The sequence below is a fragment of the Solea solea genome, chromosome 5, assembly GCF_958295425.1.
Source record: "Solea solea chromosome 5, fSolSol10.1, whole genome shotgun sequence".
Lineage (NCBI taxonomy): Eukaryota > Metazoa > Chordata > Actinopteri > Pleuronectiformes > Soleidae > Solea > Solea solea.
In genome coordinates this window covers 13,159,701-13,175,976 of record NC_081138.1, presented here as the reverse complement: position 1 = coordinate 13,175,976, position 16,276 = coordinate 13,159,701, and the positions used below count along the sequence as shown (strand labels likewise).

The 16,276-nt window shown below is 39.9% G+C and overlaps 2 protein-coding genes across 2 annotated transcripts in view; one reads left to right on the top strand and one right to left on the bottom strand.

The window, feature by feature from the left end:
• iqgap1 (IQ motif containing GTPase activating protein 1) overlaps window positions 1-4,841 on the bottom strand; it is a 40,875-nt gene extending 36,034 nt beyond the window's left edge. Inside the window, exons 1-2 of the mRNA XM_058629886.1 lie at window positions 4,593-4,841; window positions 3,018-3,120 (exon numbers count right to left, since the gene is read on the bottom strand). Of these exons, the coding sequence (XP_058485869.1) occupies window positions 3,018-3,120; window positions 4,593-4,638 (149 nt within the window). The 5' untranslated portion in view covers window positions 4,639-4,841. The remainder of the gene's footprint in view (window positions 1-3,017; window positions 3,121-4,592) is intronic.
• Window positions 3,709-10,462, top strand: cartl (cocaine- and amphetamine-regulated transcript-like). The gene is made up of 4 exons (XM_058629897.1): window positions 3,709-3,755; window positions 8,626-8,920; window positions 9,499-9,576; window positions 10,112-10,462. Exons 1-4 carry the CDS (start codon window positions 3,742-3,744, stop codon window positions 10,217-10,219), a joined length of 495 nt encoding a protein of 164 aa, XP_058485880.1. The 5' UTR covers window positions 3,709-3,741; the 3' UTR covers window positions 10,220-10,462.
• Window positions 10,463-16,276: the final 5,814 nt, after the last annotated feature.

Sequence of the window (16,276 nt, the reverse complement as noted above, 5' to 3'; positions counted from 1 at the left end):
TAACAAAGGGTGCATCTCTGTGCTGAAATAACGAGAACGGAGTGGCAATCTAACTCATACCAGAGACTACAATGGTCTTCAATGCTCAGACACGTATCTCATCTGACAGTAAGAGTGTTTACAGCAGTGACAAAGCCAAGATGCATTCCTGCAAAAAGCCCCACAAGGCGCATAGGTATACTCTCACACCCTGCTGCACACCTGTCAGTGCCATTCCTGTCATACCACTCTGCATCAACACTGACTCCCAAGCATTCCAACCCTTAAGAGTTCTCCCACATGGTTCTCAGCCGGCCTGAAACTCAACAGGAAACACGGGAACACAGCAGCTAGTCAGGGAGCCGCAGTGGGGACATGCAGCCGTTCCAGGGATTAAGACCTGCAGTAGCAGTAGTTCTGTGTCTATGAGTGAGCACAGAAGTAAACCATTTTAGGAAGATAAAATGTTCTGCACAAGCATGGTTAAACTTGGTTACACAACATCATTTTAGGATGATGGCAGTAGCTCCCCTTTCTCCAGTAAGTAACAAGATGCCAACTTATCTCTGTCTCAATCAACATAGAAAGGGTTAATGCTGGAAGGAATAATGCTGAATGTGAACGCATCGCTGACATGTATGAAAGACCAGTCTGGCTATCAACAATAGAAAACTGCATTAGGTCTAAAGAATAAGATTAATCCTATTAGTGGTAGTGCAAATACAATGTACTGTAGTCTTCTCTCCCTAAAAGAGTCTCCAGTTTGAGGTTTTAAACCTTTGCTCTTTAATCATATGACTTCAGTTAAGCTGTTTTAACAAGATCAAGTAAAACATTTAGTATTATCTTTTGTGAACATCTTATGTGATCAGAGGCATCAGAACTGAGCAGAAAGGCTCCATTCAGGTGATACTGTTTGTCAACAGTAACTCCATAAGATAAAGAGTAATTATAAGAACTCAAAGGAAAATATATTACAGAGCTTTTCAAGTCTTGATTACCACAAGAACACAGCATACAAATAATGTTACGCCAACAGCAACAAAAATCACTAAAACATGCATATTGCAGCTTGAAGAGCAGCAGCACCTGGACTATATGCAGAATCATCAAAACCTAATTCCATAAGACATTTACTTCTTTCATGAAAGACATATAATCTCACTGACATGAGTAAAAAACTGTGTTTGCTCAGTACTGCAAAGTAAACTCTTCCTCTTGACAGGAACAAATATTTCCTCACACCGGTGACATGATGGGTTTGAGAAAGAAGAAGCCAAATCACAAATCTGAGAAAAGATTAAAACAGTTCAGTGTTCTGATAAAACTTGCAGAGTATAAATGGATCAGACTACAACGCAGTAACCCGACATGTAGAGTAAGTGGGTTTGCTTTTTGTTGTCTGGAAAAAATGATTTTGCTCAGCAGACTAAAGAAGAAGCATCAGGCAGAGGATATATGGGTGCAGACACAACATAAATCATTCCAGGAATGTCCTGGACATCCCAGATGGGTGATAATAACAGAGCAGGTGAGGGATGTGGGGCAACAAACACACACGCATGCACACGCCAGGGCCTCATACAACCACTCACGCTTCTATATGCACGACCTCAAGAATCCGCCATGCACACTGAAACCTGTTGCTATGACAACCGTGGGTTTCTGTGGCAACAGCAGGGGATACTAAAATCAACAGGGACTGAGTCACTTCCTGTTTCGCACAATCCTTCCTCTTTTGAATCAGCCAGCCCATGGCAGGGTCGACTCCAGAGGCGCTAAAAGCAAACATACACGACTGTCGATCGTTAAGTATGAGCTACAACCACCTCTGACACACACACACACACACACACAGAAAAATCTCAAGAAACTAATTTACCAAGTTACATATTAACTTATTGAAATAATTTTGTGAAATTTGATTTGCTCTTTGATCTATCAGTTCAAGATCTTATATTAACAGTGACTAAAATGAATTGATTATTTGAACTCTATGAAACCTCATAGCACCACAGTATTTTTCTACATATTATTCTTCTAACACGTGTATCGCTGTCATTTAATGCGTCGTCACTCATCCAGGCTGTATCCATGAAACGCGGAGCTGCGTGGTGCAGGAACAGCAGCAACTCTGATTGAATGTGCAGGCAGTTGTTAAGGGAGCACTCGATTTGCTTCACGTTCCTTTGGCTGGGCACAATTTTCAATATTGGACAATCACGTTTTGTGGGAAGCTGAAATTGTGATTGGGATTAAAATACAATTGTGAAGCCCCACTGAGTGACCAGTAGCCGCTGTCTCACTTCCCCAGTGGTAATTGCTGTTGTGCTTCCACCTTGCCTCCAATAGTCAATAGTCTTAACATAAAATGAGTCATTTAGTGTTCAGTGTGGCAATTTGTCCATATTTTAATACACTACAGTTTTAAAAGGGATTGGCTGTGCCATGGCTGACTCCTGATATGTGCAGAAGCACTGCTACACACAACATAAATGGACATGAACTTTTTCATTTAAATCAGGATTAATGAAATCAACAAATAAGTAAATGGCATAACTGATCTGAAAATAGATTTCATTTGCTGCTGTTTTCCATTTCTCAACTGGAAAGAAACAAAGCAGTAATGTTCTAAACATCAGCAGGAGTTAAAACATGGAAACAACCAGGGAGAGTGAATGAGGACAATTGAAACCAAATGCGTTCCACAGTGAACTGGATCATAAAACAGGGCAGAAAAGAAAAGTCAACTGTAGGAGATTTGAGTTTCAGTAGAACCAGGATCTGAACCTTCTTGCTGTGAGGCAATAATGCTAGCCAATGCACCACTGTTTAGCCCTAATTTCTGACATTTAGCTGGCCAAAGATTCATCAGGAAAATAACCTTCAGCTTCAATGAAAAACAGAGTATTTTGAAGCTCCAAAGGTAAATTCATTCATTCTTCTACACCAGACAATCAGACAATCTGCAGCATGATTCACAGCCACAATGAATCATCACAGACTTGGAGTTGACAAAATGTCTTCCAGCATCTTACCTTTTTGCCTCCTCCAGGTGACACAGGTACTCGTAGGCCATGTTCTGCTGCCGCCGCTCATCCATCTCCTCAGCTGTGAGCCGCTCCACGCCATCCAGAACCGCTGCAGCACAAAACACGGCCCAGAGAAACGTTTACAGAGCAGCTTAAATGGCAGAAAACTGTAATTCTTCCAGAATTGACATCAAGGATGTTTCATGACTTCATAACCTGCTCCATATTTTCCACAAATAGCGGTGTATTCATTCTTATTATGCAACTGAGGGGGGGGGAAAGTTTCCAGTAGGTCCCTGGCCTTTCCAACTTTCCAAATACTGAGGTGTTTCATGAAAAGTCCACTTGCGTACATCTGATTACTGAAGATGACTATGACCTGGACAACCGAGAACCTTCACAGGCTTGAAAACCACAATCATTCGTTCATAATGTGTGCAGTCACTTTGCACAAAGCTCAAGACTGTCAGACTGTGTGATGTTTCTGCCTGTACACGGCACATACATGAACACAATGAAAACCCAAAAACAATGCAGTGGAGGTTGTGGGTCAATTCGCATGAGATTTCACAGATTGAAGCCATGATTCCGCCTGCAGAGCAATACTGGAAGTTTCCCCCAAATCATGGAGAGGGGGATGGGGACAGGATGAGGGCGTGCAAAACAAAGAGGCCCCTATTTAGGCTTCTGTCACAACTTTGGTGGGAGACCTGAGATCACAGGGAGTATCATGACGATGAGCAGGTAAATCCTGATTTTTGACAAAAACTGAAAGTGAGGACTCAAGATTGTCAGTTTGTTACAGCATAAACATACTCGTATGTGGGTACAGTTAAACACTGGGATCTGACTGTTGATTAAACTACTCTTCACATTAGATGGTGGTTTAAATTAGACTCAGGTCTTAAAGACTAACTCGTACATTTTTTCTTGAAACTTTTCAGTCTGAAACTTTCAAAATTCAAATCGAGCAAAGCTATATCATCTGTCACAACACAGTTTGAGTGTTTACAAGTTTTCTTTCTGGGACTCTCATTTCTTATTTTGTTTTCTGGAACATTTCCATGTTTTACTATCATTATTATTATTATTATTATTTTTGTTCCTCCTGCTCCTCCATTTTATGTTTTCCATGTACTATTTAGCACACACAGTATACATCTCTGAACAAAAAACAAAGTCTCTATAGAACTCCAACAAAAATGTTAAAATTTGTAATTGTAAAAATGTATAAATTGAGTCATTGATTTGCTTTTTTGAATCTTTCACAGAGTGTGTGTGTGTGTGTGTTGAGATGAGTAAAAGTTGTGTGATCTGTAAAAGCACAGGCCTCCCTCCCTCCCTCCCTCCCTCTCGTCTCTGCGATGCATTACTATAAAACGCGGAAGTCATAATTAGGCTGTAACCATGCTGTCAGAAATAAAAACTGAAATTCTGAACGTGTGTTGGAGTTTGCGTGAAACACACACGCTGAGTTCTGCTGTGGAGCTGCTTGTGTGTGAGGTGTGTGAGAGTGTGAGGTGTGTGAGATGTGAGTGGTGTGGCATCTGAAAAGTGAGCAGAAAAGAAGTGTGAACTTACAGCCATATCTCGGCCGCAGTCCGTCCGCCTCGTCTGAAGTTGACATGCTCGCCTCTCTCTGCGCTCCGCGGTCCGCTTCACTGACAAACTTCTACACGCAGAAGCGCACGGTCCGCGTCCCAAACTTCCCGGAGCTGAAACAAAAACCCGCCCCGCTGGAAACCGACAGAAACCCGAGCAGGACTCTCAGCCTCCTGTTCCTCCTCTGCACAGTTTGAGTTGAGACTTTTTTTTTTTCTTCAAACCTCACTGATGTCACTGGGTGTGTTCTTCCTAATCCTGAAGTATGCATTTAAGGAAACGTAGCTCTGCAGCCTCCGAGCGGTCAAAGTGCAGGCGCTGCGCCCCCTGCTGTCCACTGCAGGTCACAATGACAATGACTTCATTCACTTCAATGACCCAGAATGTGAGATTATTTTCACTGGGCTAAAATTGACTATACAATATTTATACTTTGTATACAATCACAATCAATGTATGAAATGTTGATTTTCAACACCCCAAAAATGAGCCTTTTGTATTCATATCAGGAGGATGTCATGTGTTCACAATAACCCACAATAAATAAACTAAACATCTTTTGAGTTTTGGGGCTAAGGAAGGCTACATAGAGATGAGGTGAGGGAACATGCATCATCACCAATAAATGTTGCTAAATGTTACGCACTGTACCTTTAAAGTTCTATTAACTCTATCCAAAGAACTTAATTCATCAGGCACTTCATTTCTGTAAAGGCATCAATTTGCTTTATACACATTAACATATTTCATAACATCAACATATCACATACTGTACATATCATGACATCAACATATGAAATATACTGTACTTCAATGAATATCAACAATGTTAAAAGTATTGAACAATAATAATATGTTCAAAATTCACTGTAATCATTGTCCTTTCAAGCAAAAAGTTCCCATGTGAAACATTTTGGTAGGTTTATGGCAGGCAGAAATTTAATATACGATCCATAAGTTTGTATCAGTGTATAATCACTTTAAAATAATAAAATAAAAAATTGCTCGCCATCTTACACCACCGTGTTTAGAGCATTCTGAACTGCCAGTTCAAGTAGGAGCTTATAATGCAAGGGAAGAACTTCTGTTGTTCCCTTGTGTGCTTGGAAAGAGGTAAGTGAAAGGTAAGTGAAAGAGTCCTCAGTTTGTAAAAAAATCTGTCGTCTCACATTAGATGTCACTAATTCTTACACACTGGCCCTTTAAGGGAGTCTGTAAACTTTATCAACTCCCTTAAAGGTCCAGTTAATAGTATAAAGTATAAGTGGCTAAAGTCCCAAAGAAAGGCATCCAAGGCATTCTGATGAAAACATACATTCATTCATGGATATCTTTAAAGGTAAAAATGGTCAGAGCACACATGTGAACAACAATAAATAAGTACTTTCCCAAAAAGTACTGAAGTAAGATGAATATACTGTTAAAAATGAATGAATGAGTCTGATGATGTTGGCACAAAGCTTGACATGACTCTCATAGGCCTGAAAGTGAATTATCTGTAGCTCAGGCCTGAGGGTAAGTGAGCGTATCGGCTGTTAGTGTGTGTGTTAGTGTGTGTGTGTGTGTGTGTGTGTGTGTGCGCGTGTTTGTGTGTGTGATTTCTGGGCCCATCATTACATTCCTTGTTGTTGCTCTTCTGTTGTAAATACTGATTCATGGTTCCAGCTCCAGTCCAATTATTTAAAAGTTTTATGATTGTGTTCAATGGGTTGCAATGTAGGACCACACGGTTGGTGTAGTGGTTGAAACAAGGGCCTCTCTGCATGGAGTTTGCTTGTTCTTCCCGTATGTGTGTGTGTGTCTGGGTTTTCTCCGGGTTCTCTGGCTTCCTCCCACAGTCCAAAGACATGTAGATTTGGGGATTAGGTAAATTGGACCCTCTAAATTGACTGTGAGTGTGAGAGTGGGTGGTTGTTTGTCTATATGTGTCCCTGTGATGGACTGTCCAGGGTGTACTCCGCCTATCGCTCTATGTTAGCTGAGATTTCAATCTTCCATCTCTCCAGGACCTGTTCGCCTCCAGAAATCTGAGGCGTGCAGGAAAGATTATGGCTGATCCCTCCCACCCCGGACAGAGTCACTCCCCTCTGGCAGGAGGCTGCGGTCCATCAGGACCAGAACCTCACGCCACAAGAACAGTTTTTTCCCGTCTGCTACTAGCCTTATCAACAAGGCCCGGAGCCCCCCCCCCCCCGACACTCTGACTCCTCACACTCCTCCTCTGCCTCTACATGTCACATTATCATTACATCCTTTTTATGCGTTACATTAACGTCATTACTGTGAACTTTTGCACCTGGTGAATATTTCACTGTTACTCACCTACTGCCCGGCTGTACTGCTATTTACTGTGCTCTTTTACTGTGCTCTTTTTCATCTTTTTAAAAAAAAAAAACATTTATATACTGTGTATATATACGTATACTTGTTTCACTTAACTTTTTTTATTAAAAATGTTGTATGCTTGTTACGCACCAATGACACCAGAACAAATTCCTTGTATGTGCAAATCATACTTGGCAATAAAGCTCTTCTGATTCTGATTCTGATTCTGATTGGCACAGCTCCCCCTGTTATTCTCATGTGGAGGATAAAGCGGTAGAAGACGGATGGGTTGAGATGTATGTTCCCATCTGAGAGAACCAAACAAAAAATATTCTGCATAAAGAATAACACTGGTAACAGTGAAAAGATCAAAAAGATACAACATCTAAAAGAGAAGTTCAAGAGTTTTTTTCTTTCAGGACCTTAAAGTTTTTCTTCCAGTTTCCATGGCAGATGTTGTCAGGCCACAATATAATACATGCTAAGCAAACGCCAGGAAAGCAGACTACACTCAGCCTATCAAGTTGATGGTCTGCATTTGAAAGTGCAGAGAAAGCAATTATTGTATTTATTCATGGTTATAAAAATGAAAAAGTACAATATGTCTGTGTTTATCTGTGGTTTCCATTGCACAAAGCCATGGATAGAGACAAAAAATAGACTATTCTTTTGCTTATTTAATTAAATTTCTGATTTAAAATTCAAATGAAAACTTCCTCTTTAAGAGAGACTGGCACTGGGTGATACTGAACAAATAAGAGCAGAGGGGAAAAAACAATTAAGGTTGAAATGAGTTAGAACAGAGAACATTTACAAAGCACAATCTTCAAATGAAGAAGGCTACAAATGAAAGCAGGGACAATTAACACCACCCAATGTGTGAAGAAATCACAAACTCACTTTAATTATGTTGGACATAATTAAAGTGAGTTTGTGATTTCTTTTTTTAATTAAATTTCTCTCAGAAAACCATTGCAAGTGACTGAATCAGAAAACATTGACTTTGTCCTTCACTTCTCTGCCTGAACGCTGGACTGGCAGCAGATACTGTTCGTGTCATGACTGGAAAATCATGTCATCATCTCCTCTCCACAATGTCTCCCCCAAAATAAATCTATTAACCATAACCCATAAACATAATCCTAATCGTGGTAGGACTCTTGCGTCAGTCCATCACAGCGCGAATTTATGGAGACGATCATTCACTGTGGGAGGAAGCCGGAGAGAGAGAGAGAGAGAGAGAGAGAGAGAGAGCGAGAACCCACGCGCACATGGGGGGAACATGCAAACCAAACCTCCACACAGGAAGGCCCTCGGTTTTGGTTCCAATGAGGACTACTGCTCATGCATCCAAAACTGATATCCATAAATCATAGCAAGAATGGAAGACAACTTATAAGGTCCTAAATGTTTCACCTTTACCTGACAAGTAAATCTGTTTAACTCACCTGGCTGGAATCACGTGACCACGCAGCCATCTCAAATGTGTTAAGATTCCGAGTCAGATTTTGCATTTTCTAAACAAAAGGATTAGTTACGACTTTTATTTAAATGGCTTTGCTCAGGGCTTGTGCGTTTAGTATCCACCATCCATCCATCCAACCATCCATCCATCATCCATTTATCATCCATCCTTCTATCATCCATCCATCCCTGCCACAAACTCTCCTGCATGTCACTCCTGCAGTGGCCGCTCGGGCGGGGCTATGGCTCAATATAAGAGAGCAGAAAGTCCACTGGGTGGAGGGAGAATCTCCTGTGGACCTGCTGCGACCCACTGCTCCTCCTTCTCCTCCTTCTCCTCCTCCTCATCCTCCTCTTCCTCCTTCACCGGGACCAGCACCATGGACAGCTCCGGGATGCTCCGTGGGCTGCTGTTTGTCGGCCTGCTGTCCGCGCTGTGTCACGGGCAGGCGTCTCAGGAAGTCTCCGCGGAGGACTTTACTGTGGAGAAACCCGAACCAGCTGCAGACAGAGACCTGGTCAGTATCCGAAAAAGCTTCACTGATGTTAGTTTGTGGAGGAAGATCAGTATTTGTGAATCAAAGTGACTCATATTGACGCTCCAGGTCACATCTCCAGGTTCTCTTTTGCAGAGTAAATAACGCGTTCAGCTGCATGTAGATAACAGCCAGTATCTAAAGTATTAGAGGTCAGGAAATGTTTTACAAAGTGTTCTTTTTTTGCATATAAAGAAATTTACATTTTGCATTTGAGAAGACAAACAAACTAATTTGGGGTTTATCTATCTAAATTATCTTTAAACCTGAACTTTCTCTGAACAATTACTTTTCTTGCTGTCAAACTCTACTTGCCACTCATGCAGTGACAATCCATATTCAAGTGCACAGGACTTTAACCTTTAGTGGAGGAGCAAATACTTACAGAGGAAACAGTTTTGCCTTTCTTGTTTTGGGGGGTTTGGTTGGGGGATGCTTAAAATATACAATATTCATTTGATGAAAGGTTTTTTTGGGTTATCTCAAATGTAAAAGATACAGAATAATACAATTCATCTACTGACATAATTGTTTTGTGAATGAACTTCTTTGGTGAGCAGTTAGAAGCGCTGGAGGCTCTGCTGGGCAGGATGCATAATCGGATTTCCTCCACCGAGAAAAGAGGGAGTATCCCGCTGGTAACTGCACTTTATTCACTGTATACATTCAAACACACCTTTTATATAGAGTGTAATCTGTGTCATGACAGTGCTCAGTCACCACCCTATTTCACACACCTCTTCATTACAGTTTAATTAAACCAGTCGCAAAAAAGATACAAACCACTAATTAAAAGATAAGAAGAAGAAAATGCCAACAACAGTCTTTCTCTCTGTGCAATTACAGACTAATCAAGACTGCTTGCTGCCTAACTACAATTAGCTGAAAGGAAATGAACCACAGGAAAAAAAGATCAAATCAGACTGTTGGGCTAAATATGTATGAACATGATTTAATTAGTTCATCTCTCCATTATTCTTCTGTGTAAAAACAAATCACAATAACAAGAAAATGTAAAACTAATAAAGCAATGCTAAATCATAAATGCCAAACACCATAGCTTGTATTTACGCCATCTGGGGGGAGATAAGTTCCTTACCAGTAAAAGACACATTTAACATTATATGAATAACATGCTTCTTTTTCTCTGTCACATCCTCCTCGTCTCCCCAGTGTGGAATGGGTGAACGGTGTGCCATGAAGTACGGGCCTCGCATCGGGAAGCTCTGCGACTGTGGAAGAGCAGCAAACTGCAACTCGTACCTGCTCAAGTGCATCTGAACCACGAAGGACTTTTTTTATTTCTTTTGCCAGCATTTAGCGTTACATTTGCAGGACCCAAAGATCTTTCAGCCGGCTGCACACAAACCCTGACCCTGTCTGTGTCTAATCTCATCATTTATATCTCTGAAGCACTGCTGATGATTGAGACAATTATAGGACATGCATGGATTTTTTGTATCCCTATATGTTCTGCTGTAGCATGTATGTGTTTCCTGTTAAATAAACAGATTTGTTGACACATCTTTTTGTTCTTTTATTTACTGAATAATACTTTCAAATTTTCAACCGCACACTGCACTGGAATTATTGTAGCAGCAGATTCTCTCTAAAACAATGACTCCCTCTATCTTGGCCATTGAGCACTGTCATTTAAAGATTAAAACACTTAAAACTGTGATCAGCGTGTTCTTCAAATGAACCCATGAGCATGTTTTTATGCTCCTACATTCCTTTTTACTATGAGCAATACTTTTAAGGCTATATTCTACAGTAAAACACAATTCACAGCGTCTTTCACATGCTAATGAGACAGGTGCTGTAAGCACCAGTTATTGTGTTTTTGTTTGTATAACACCCATGACAGTGTGCTCAGCTGGAAGCGCAGCATGTGTGCGGACAGGTACTCCTCGCAGTGACAGGAGTCTGACAGTCCTCCTGCACACATCTGTCAAACAGCGTTCATTGTTTTTGTTCTTCAAACAAAACCAGCTGCGGGGTTTCAGGCCACGGAAGAGCAGCTTCAGTTGTCACTGAGTCAGTCTGTGAATCTCCTCTGGTCTGTTTGTCCATGTTTAAGGAGAACACACAATCTATTCTCATTTAAAATGGAAATGCGGGACATGTAGCCGGCAGTATGGACAGTTAAGGTACCATGAATGTTTTCATCATCTCTGTGAAAACAGAAGGCTCTTATTATTCTAAATACAGTTTAAAAGAGACATTTTAAGTTTCAATAAATCAGTTTTTGGAGCTGCTTTGAACCATCTCTGGACATTGGGTTGCTTCACAATTAAAAGAGTAATTCTTGTGAACTGCAGCGTTTGGAAATATGCCCGCATTTCCTTGGGATTTGTGGCTGGAGTGATATCTTGGTCTATCGATCCATCCCACACTCTCTCTTCCTCTCTTGTATCTAATTTAAACTCTCAATCTGCCCTCTCTGCACAATATGGGGTTTTAAAGCAGCACCTCACACATACACCAGGGTACTCCACACTATATTTAATGTATCGTTTCACTATCCATAAGGAATGTGTTCTGGATGTCACCCTGCATAGGCACTGAACTCCAGATGTCTCCTCACGATCCAGCACCTGGTCTCTACCTGTGTCTGTCTTCTGTTTGGTGCAGAGCAGCTAGTGCACAGTGGGTTTAAACTTAGACACAAGGTTATTAACAACTGTAAATGTGAAACAAAGAAATGTGCTGAAACAATTAGCCTAAAGAGATTATTAAGGCACATAAGGCTGCAAATAAAGATAACAACACTTCACACACAAATGTGTTTGATGTCATAATTTATCTGCATGTCTGGGTTCTTTTGTCTAAGTGAAAAATGCTGAGTACCTATTTGCATACCTACACTTAACAAACAATCCAAAGGTGCACAGAAATGTTTTTGCTCTTCCCTACATTGAGCTTGAAATAGTTCAGGAAAGTAATCTTCCTTGAAGTTTCTGTCTTACGTCTTTATTCACAGCAGGGGATGGATGTGGTACATTCACAGCGTTTGTGTTGCATTTCACCACACACTATGACAAATGAAAGGAAGGCACCCTGCTGTGACACAAGCCATGTTTAATCCAAACCAATAATAATAATCATAATAAAGGGGGGACAAAAAAAGTGCTGAATTGCAGAGCAGATCTGGCTCACTCAGACATGTGGCCTGCAGCCAGAAGATATGTGCTTTTCATTTTTCCTGAGAGTCTTAATCCCTCGGACCATAAAAGACTGAGGAGCTAATTTAAAGGTCCCTTGGCTGTGTTTGGCTTTGGGGAAAAGATAGGAGACAAACAGCATTGTGTTGGTTCCCTTGTCTAATGCCTGAAGCAATTTGGGCTGTAATAAAAAAAGGAAGTCAATAGTAAATGAAAAGCGCTTTCACTGTTTATTTCTGCTTGGCTAAAGCTTTTTTTTTTGCCTGGTGCAGAAAAGATGGCAGTGTGGTAACTCATTCAGTAGGATTAGTTATCATGCACTGATGAGCATGATGTACGTGTCACATTCCGTTGATAGAATTGGGGCAATGAAAATGACAAGTAATGTAATATGTTTAGCAGGAATTGGTATGGTATTAACATACCACTGTGAGTTCTCTCGACACAGATGACTGTTCACATAACAGCTGACATAAACTTTTAACATAAACTTAGCAGCATCAGCAGAAATGCATTCACATTGATAACTAAAATTTCCTGCAGATTCAAGGATTTCCATAACATATGACAGAGTATTTAGCTCCTGCACGACCTAAACAATAACATCATATCAGCAGTATAATAAGTATTAAATCTTAAAGATTAAATCTAAGAGTAAACAGAGAAATTGTGAAGTCAGGAAGTCTGACCCAGTCATTTCCGTTACACTGTTACACAATGTCAGTGTGAAGTAACATTAGTCACCACAAGCTACACGTTGTACAATGCACAAAAAAGGTTGCATCAGCAGAAGTGTGTTGACAAGATAAGATATAGAAAAGATTTATCTTATATATACGATAAAGAAAAAAAACATTACAGAGAACATTACACCAAGTGAAAACCTTGCAGTCTGTAGGCTGACGATATGGCTGGAATTTTAAAAAGCTGTTGATTTTGTATTCACCAATTATTCATTCATTAAAATACAGTGACCCCAAAGTTATAATACATTTTCTAAATGTTTTTACTTCTTCATTATGGGTTGTTCAGTGAAGATTGTGTAAAAAATACTAAAAAACAAGAGATGTGACAATAAGTGAAGGAGTATGCCATAACAGTTGTTGACTATTGATCAATTCATTAACTTTATGTCACTGAATGGTTTAAGAGCAAATTGAAGCGTCTCTGGAGTCTTTTTCAGTGATTGTTCCTTTATTTTATGACTCATCTGTATTTCAGTGCTCAGTTGGAAACGTCAGTAGCAACATCTAATCCTTAATCTCCACCTCTGCACATTTCTAACTCTATTGTCAGTTCAGCTGCTGCTGTCCTCAAAAACCCAGTCTCCAGCTATACAGCATTTAACACTTTCGATGTTGTTCCAGTGGGCTTTTCCTGTTATTGTCCTAGTTGTGATTTACTTTTAAAAAGTATGGGAACTCTCTGCCAGACAAAAACTGAAGTAACTTAAGATTCAAAGTTACAATCACGTGTTACTTTTTCAAATAAAGTCAAATCCCGGGAGTCACAGTGAATGTCTGTGTTTGTACAGACAGCTGCCACACACATCAGGGAGAGGTTATACAGTATGATGTACCAAGATCATGACTCAGCACAAAACAGTTAATGATGTGATGTTAAACTCAATTATTATGTCTGTTCACTGTTTAGTATGAAAGCTGTGTTTAACTTTACCTCAGCCTAACATGACTGTACCACATCCATGATTCCAGGTGTGTAAGACTGCACTCACCACGTTCATGACATACTGTATGTAATTATACAGAATACAGAGGCTCTAATTGGAATCAATCAGTCACCTATAGCAGAACATGTTTTAGCAATAAACCATTTAATGTTCAATTCAGTTTTAAATAATGTTTCTGAAATGCAACATTCTGTTTATATCATGATATTGGTGAAGTGGGTCAGCCTTACCCTGCAGTGTCTGACTCGAGGTGTCTCTGTCCACAAAAGCTGATTTAGTATTTGTTATTTTATGTTTTGCCACTTGATTGTTTACGTGGTGTTTTCCGTTGTATTTTCTTTGTAACGTGTCATATCAAACAAATGCATCATCTCATATCTTGTTATCTCGGCCTGATTGAAACAAGTCTGATTGACTGAAAGTTAGAATTTGAGTCAAGGAGATTTTGCTTGAGGTAGGTATCGATTTCCTCTGCCACATTCTCCGGACAAACAGCACATTTCTGTTTCCCAGGGGATACAGAGATGTATGGAGCAATTACTGGTCCACTGCAGAATTTATAACCTCTTAAATGTGAGGGCCAGCAGAGACACAGCAGAGACACAGCAGAGACACAGCAGAGACACGGTGACCTCCTCCTCCTCAGAGGTAATGTTTGGATGAATGGTCAACTGTTAACCTTTAACCTATGATGAAATTGACCTGTTTGACTAATGCTCCTTGTTCTTGCTCTGCAGTCTGACTCTATTACCTCGCAGTAAAGACAACACAAATAACCACATGCAGCTCAAGTCTTCCGTTTTACTCTGTTCATACTTGGACATTTTATTTCAAATAACGGAATTCAGGGTATATTGTATCTCTTATTGTTTGACATATTGAGTGTTTTGTTAATCCACACACATATAGGACGTTTGGCACAACATGGATTTTAACTAACATCTAACTCCCCCAGTGTATGAAATTATTTATTTTATATTTTACTACTATTGTGAAGGGACAACTTTTGTACTTTTCTATCAAAAAATACTGAGAGAAACGCAGAAAACTAGATTTACCTCTTGTAAACACGGCTGTTAAATTCTATGGTCCTTGTTTCGTGGTACAGTTAATGCATGGGTCATATGGGCATAAATAATAAATGTTTAATGCATGGACAACACTCTTGGCATTATTGTTATAGTTTTTGTTGACACAGCAGCTGATCGATTGTTTTCAATCATCTTTAGGGTTCAAAGGTGACACATGGCAGCCAACTAATGAAGTACTGGATATTTCAATGATAGTTTTATTGTTGCACGTTTTTAGAAGCAGGGATTTTTCAACCACATAATTTAACTAATTTTATTTGACATTATTGAGAATTAATGTAGCATTAAAGCAACAATAAAACATTTACATAAAAATATATGGTGTTTGTGATGTTAGGCTACTATTGGGTCCCTGGAGTAAGTGTAATAGTGTAGAAGATGAATCGTGCTAAAGCAAGAACTGAAAAGCTGGTGAGGTAAAAGCAGGTGAGTGATGGATGATGCTCTATAAGGCTCTATAGTGTTTCTGCTCACATATAGAGATACTGAGAGTCTGTATTATTTCTTATAAATATTCCAATAAAATATCTGTCACTTTATTCACATGGTGTATTCAGAATCAGATAAACTCTCACATGAAGGTCCGTAAAACAATGAAAACGCTTACAACTATTCTGTATTACTGTAATTCATATTACATATTCAATTCTGTGAGCTGGTAGCGCTTATGAAAAGGATCCTTCATGTGTATCTCTGGGCAAAATATGTAATTGGGTTGGGATTTTCAGTATGAATGGACTATTGGAGTATTGAGCTAACACAGTGGCATTAATACAAATCCATTAGACTGACATGTAATTCAAAAGTAACTTGGGGCATCTGAACCTCATTTTCATTTTTAGATCTTGCCAAGCACATTTTGGTTGTGCCCGTTTATGGATGAATGCGCAACCACATCAGAGCTACGAACAAGAACAGAGATGCAATTACTTCCAAGTGCACTGCTCAGATTGCAAATATTTTTATCTAGATGCCAATAACCTGCGGGGGAGAAAAACAGTACCTCTTTGTGCCAGCAGCATTAAGATAGAGGCCAGATGTTAATGAGATTCTACAGACAGGAGAGAAATGGCTGTCTGGACTCACCACAGACGGTGGTGAGGTTAACAGATAATCTTTAAATGATCACTTCACAGAGACATATACTGTATTTCCACTTAATCAGGAGCAGTTTCCAAAATCTCCTTCCCCTCCATGTAATCTGGTTTTAACACTTGGTGGTTTCCACACAGTCAAACGCAGGGAGCTGGTAAAATCTTTTGTAAACACAGCAGGTTAAGAAGGTCATCTGTGGCTGCAGTAACAATTGATGCAGGCATATTTTATGCATTAGTATTGGAACTTGGGGCGGTTTGTTACTAATTAGACATGTGCCAGATGTGCTCAGTTGCCC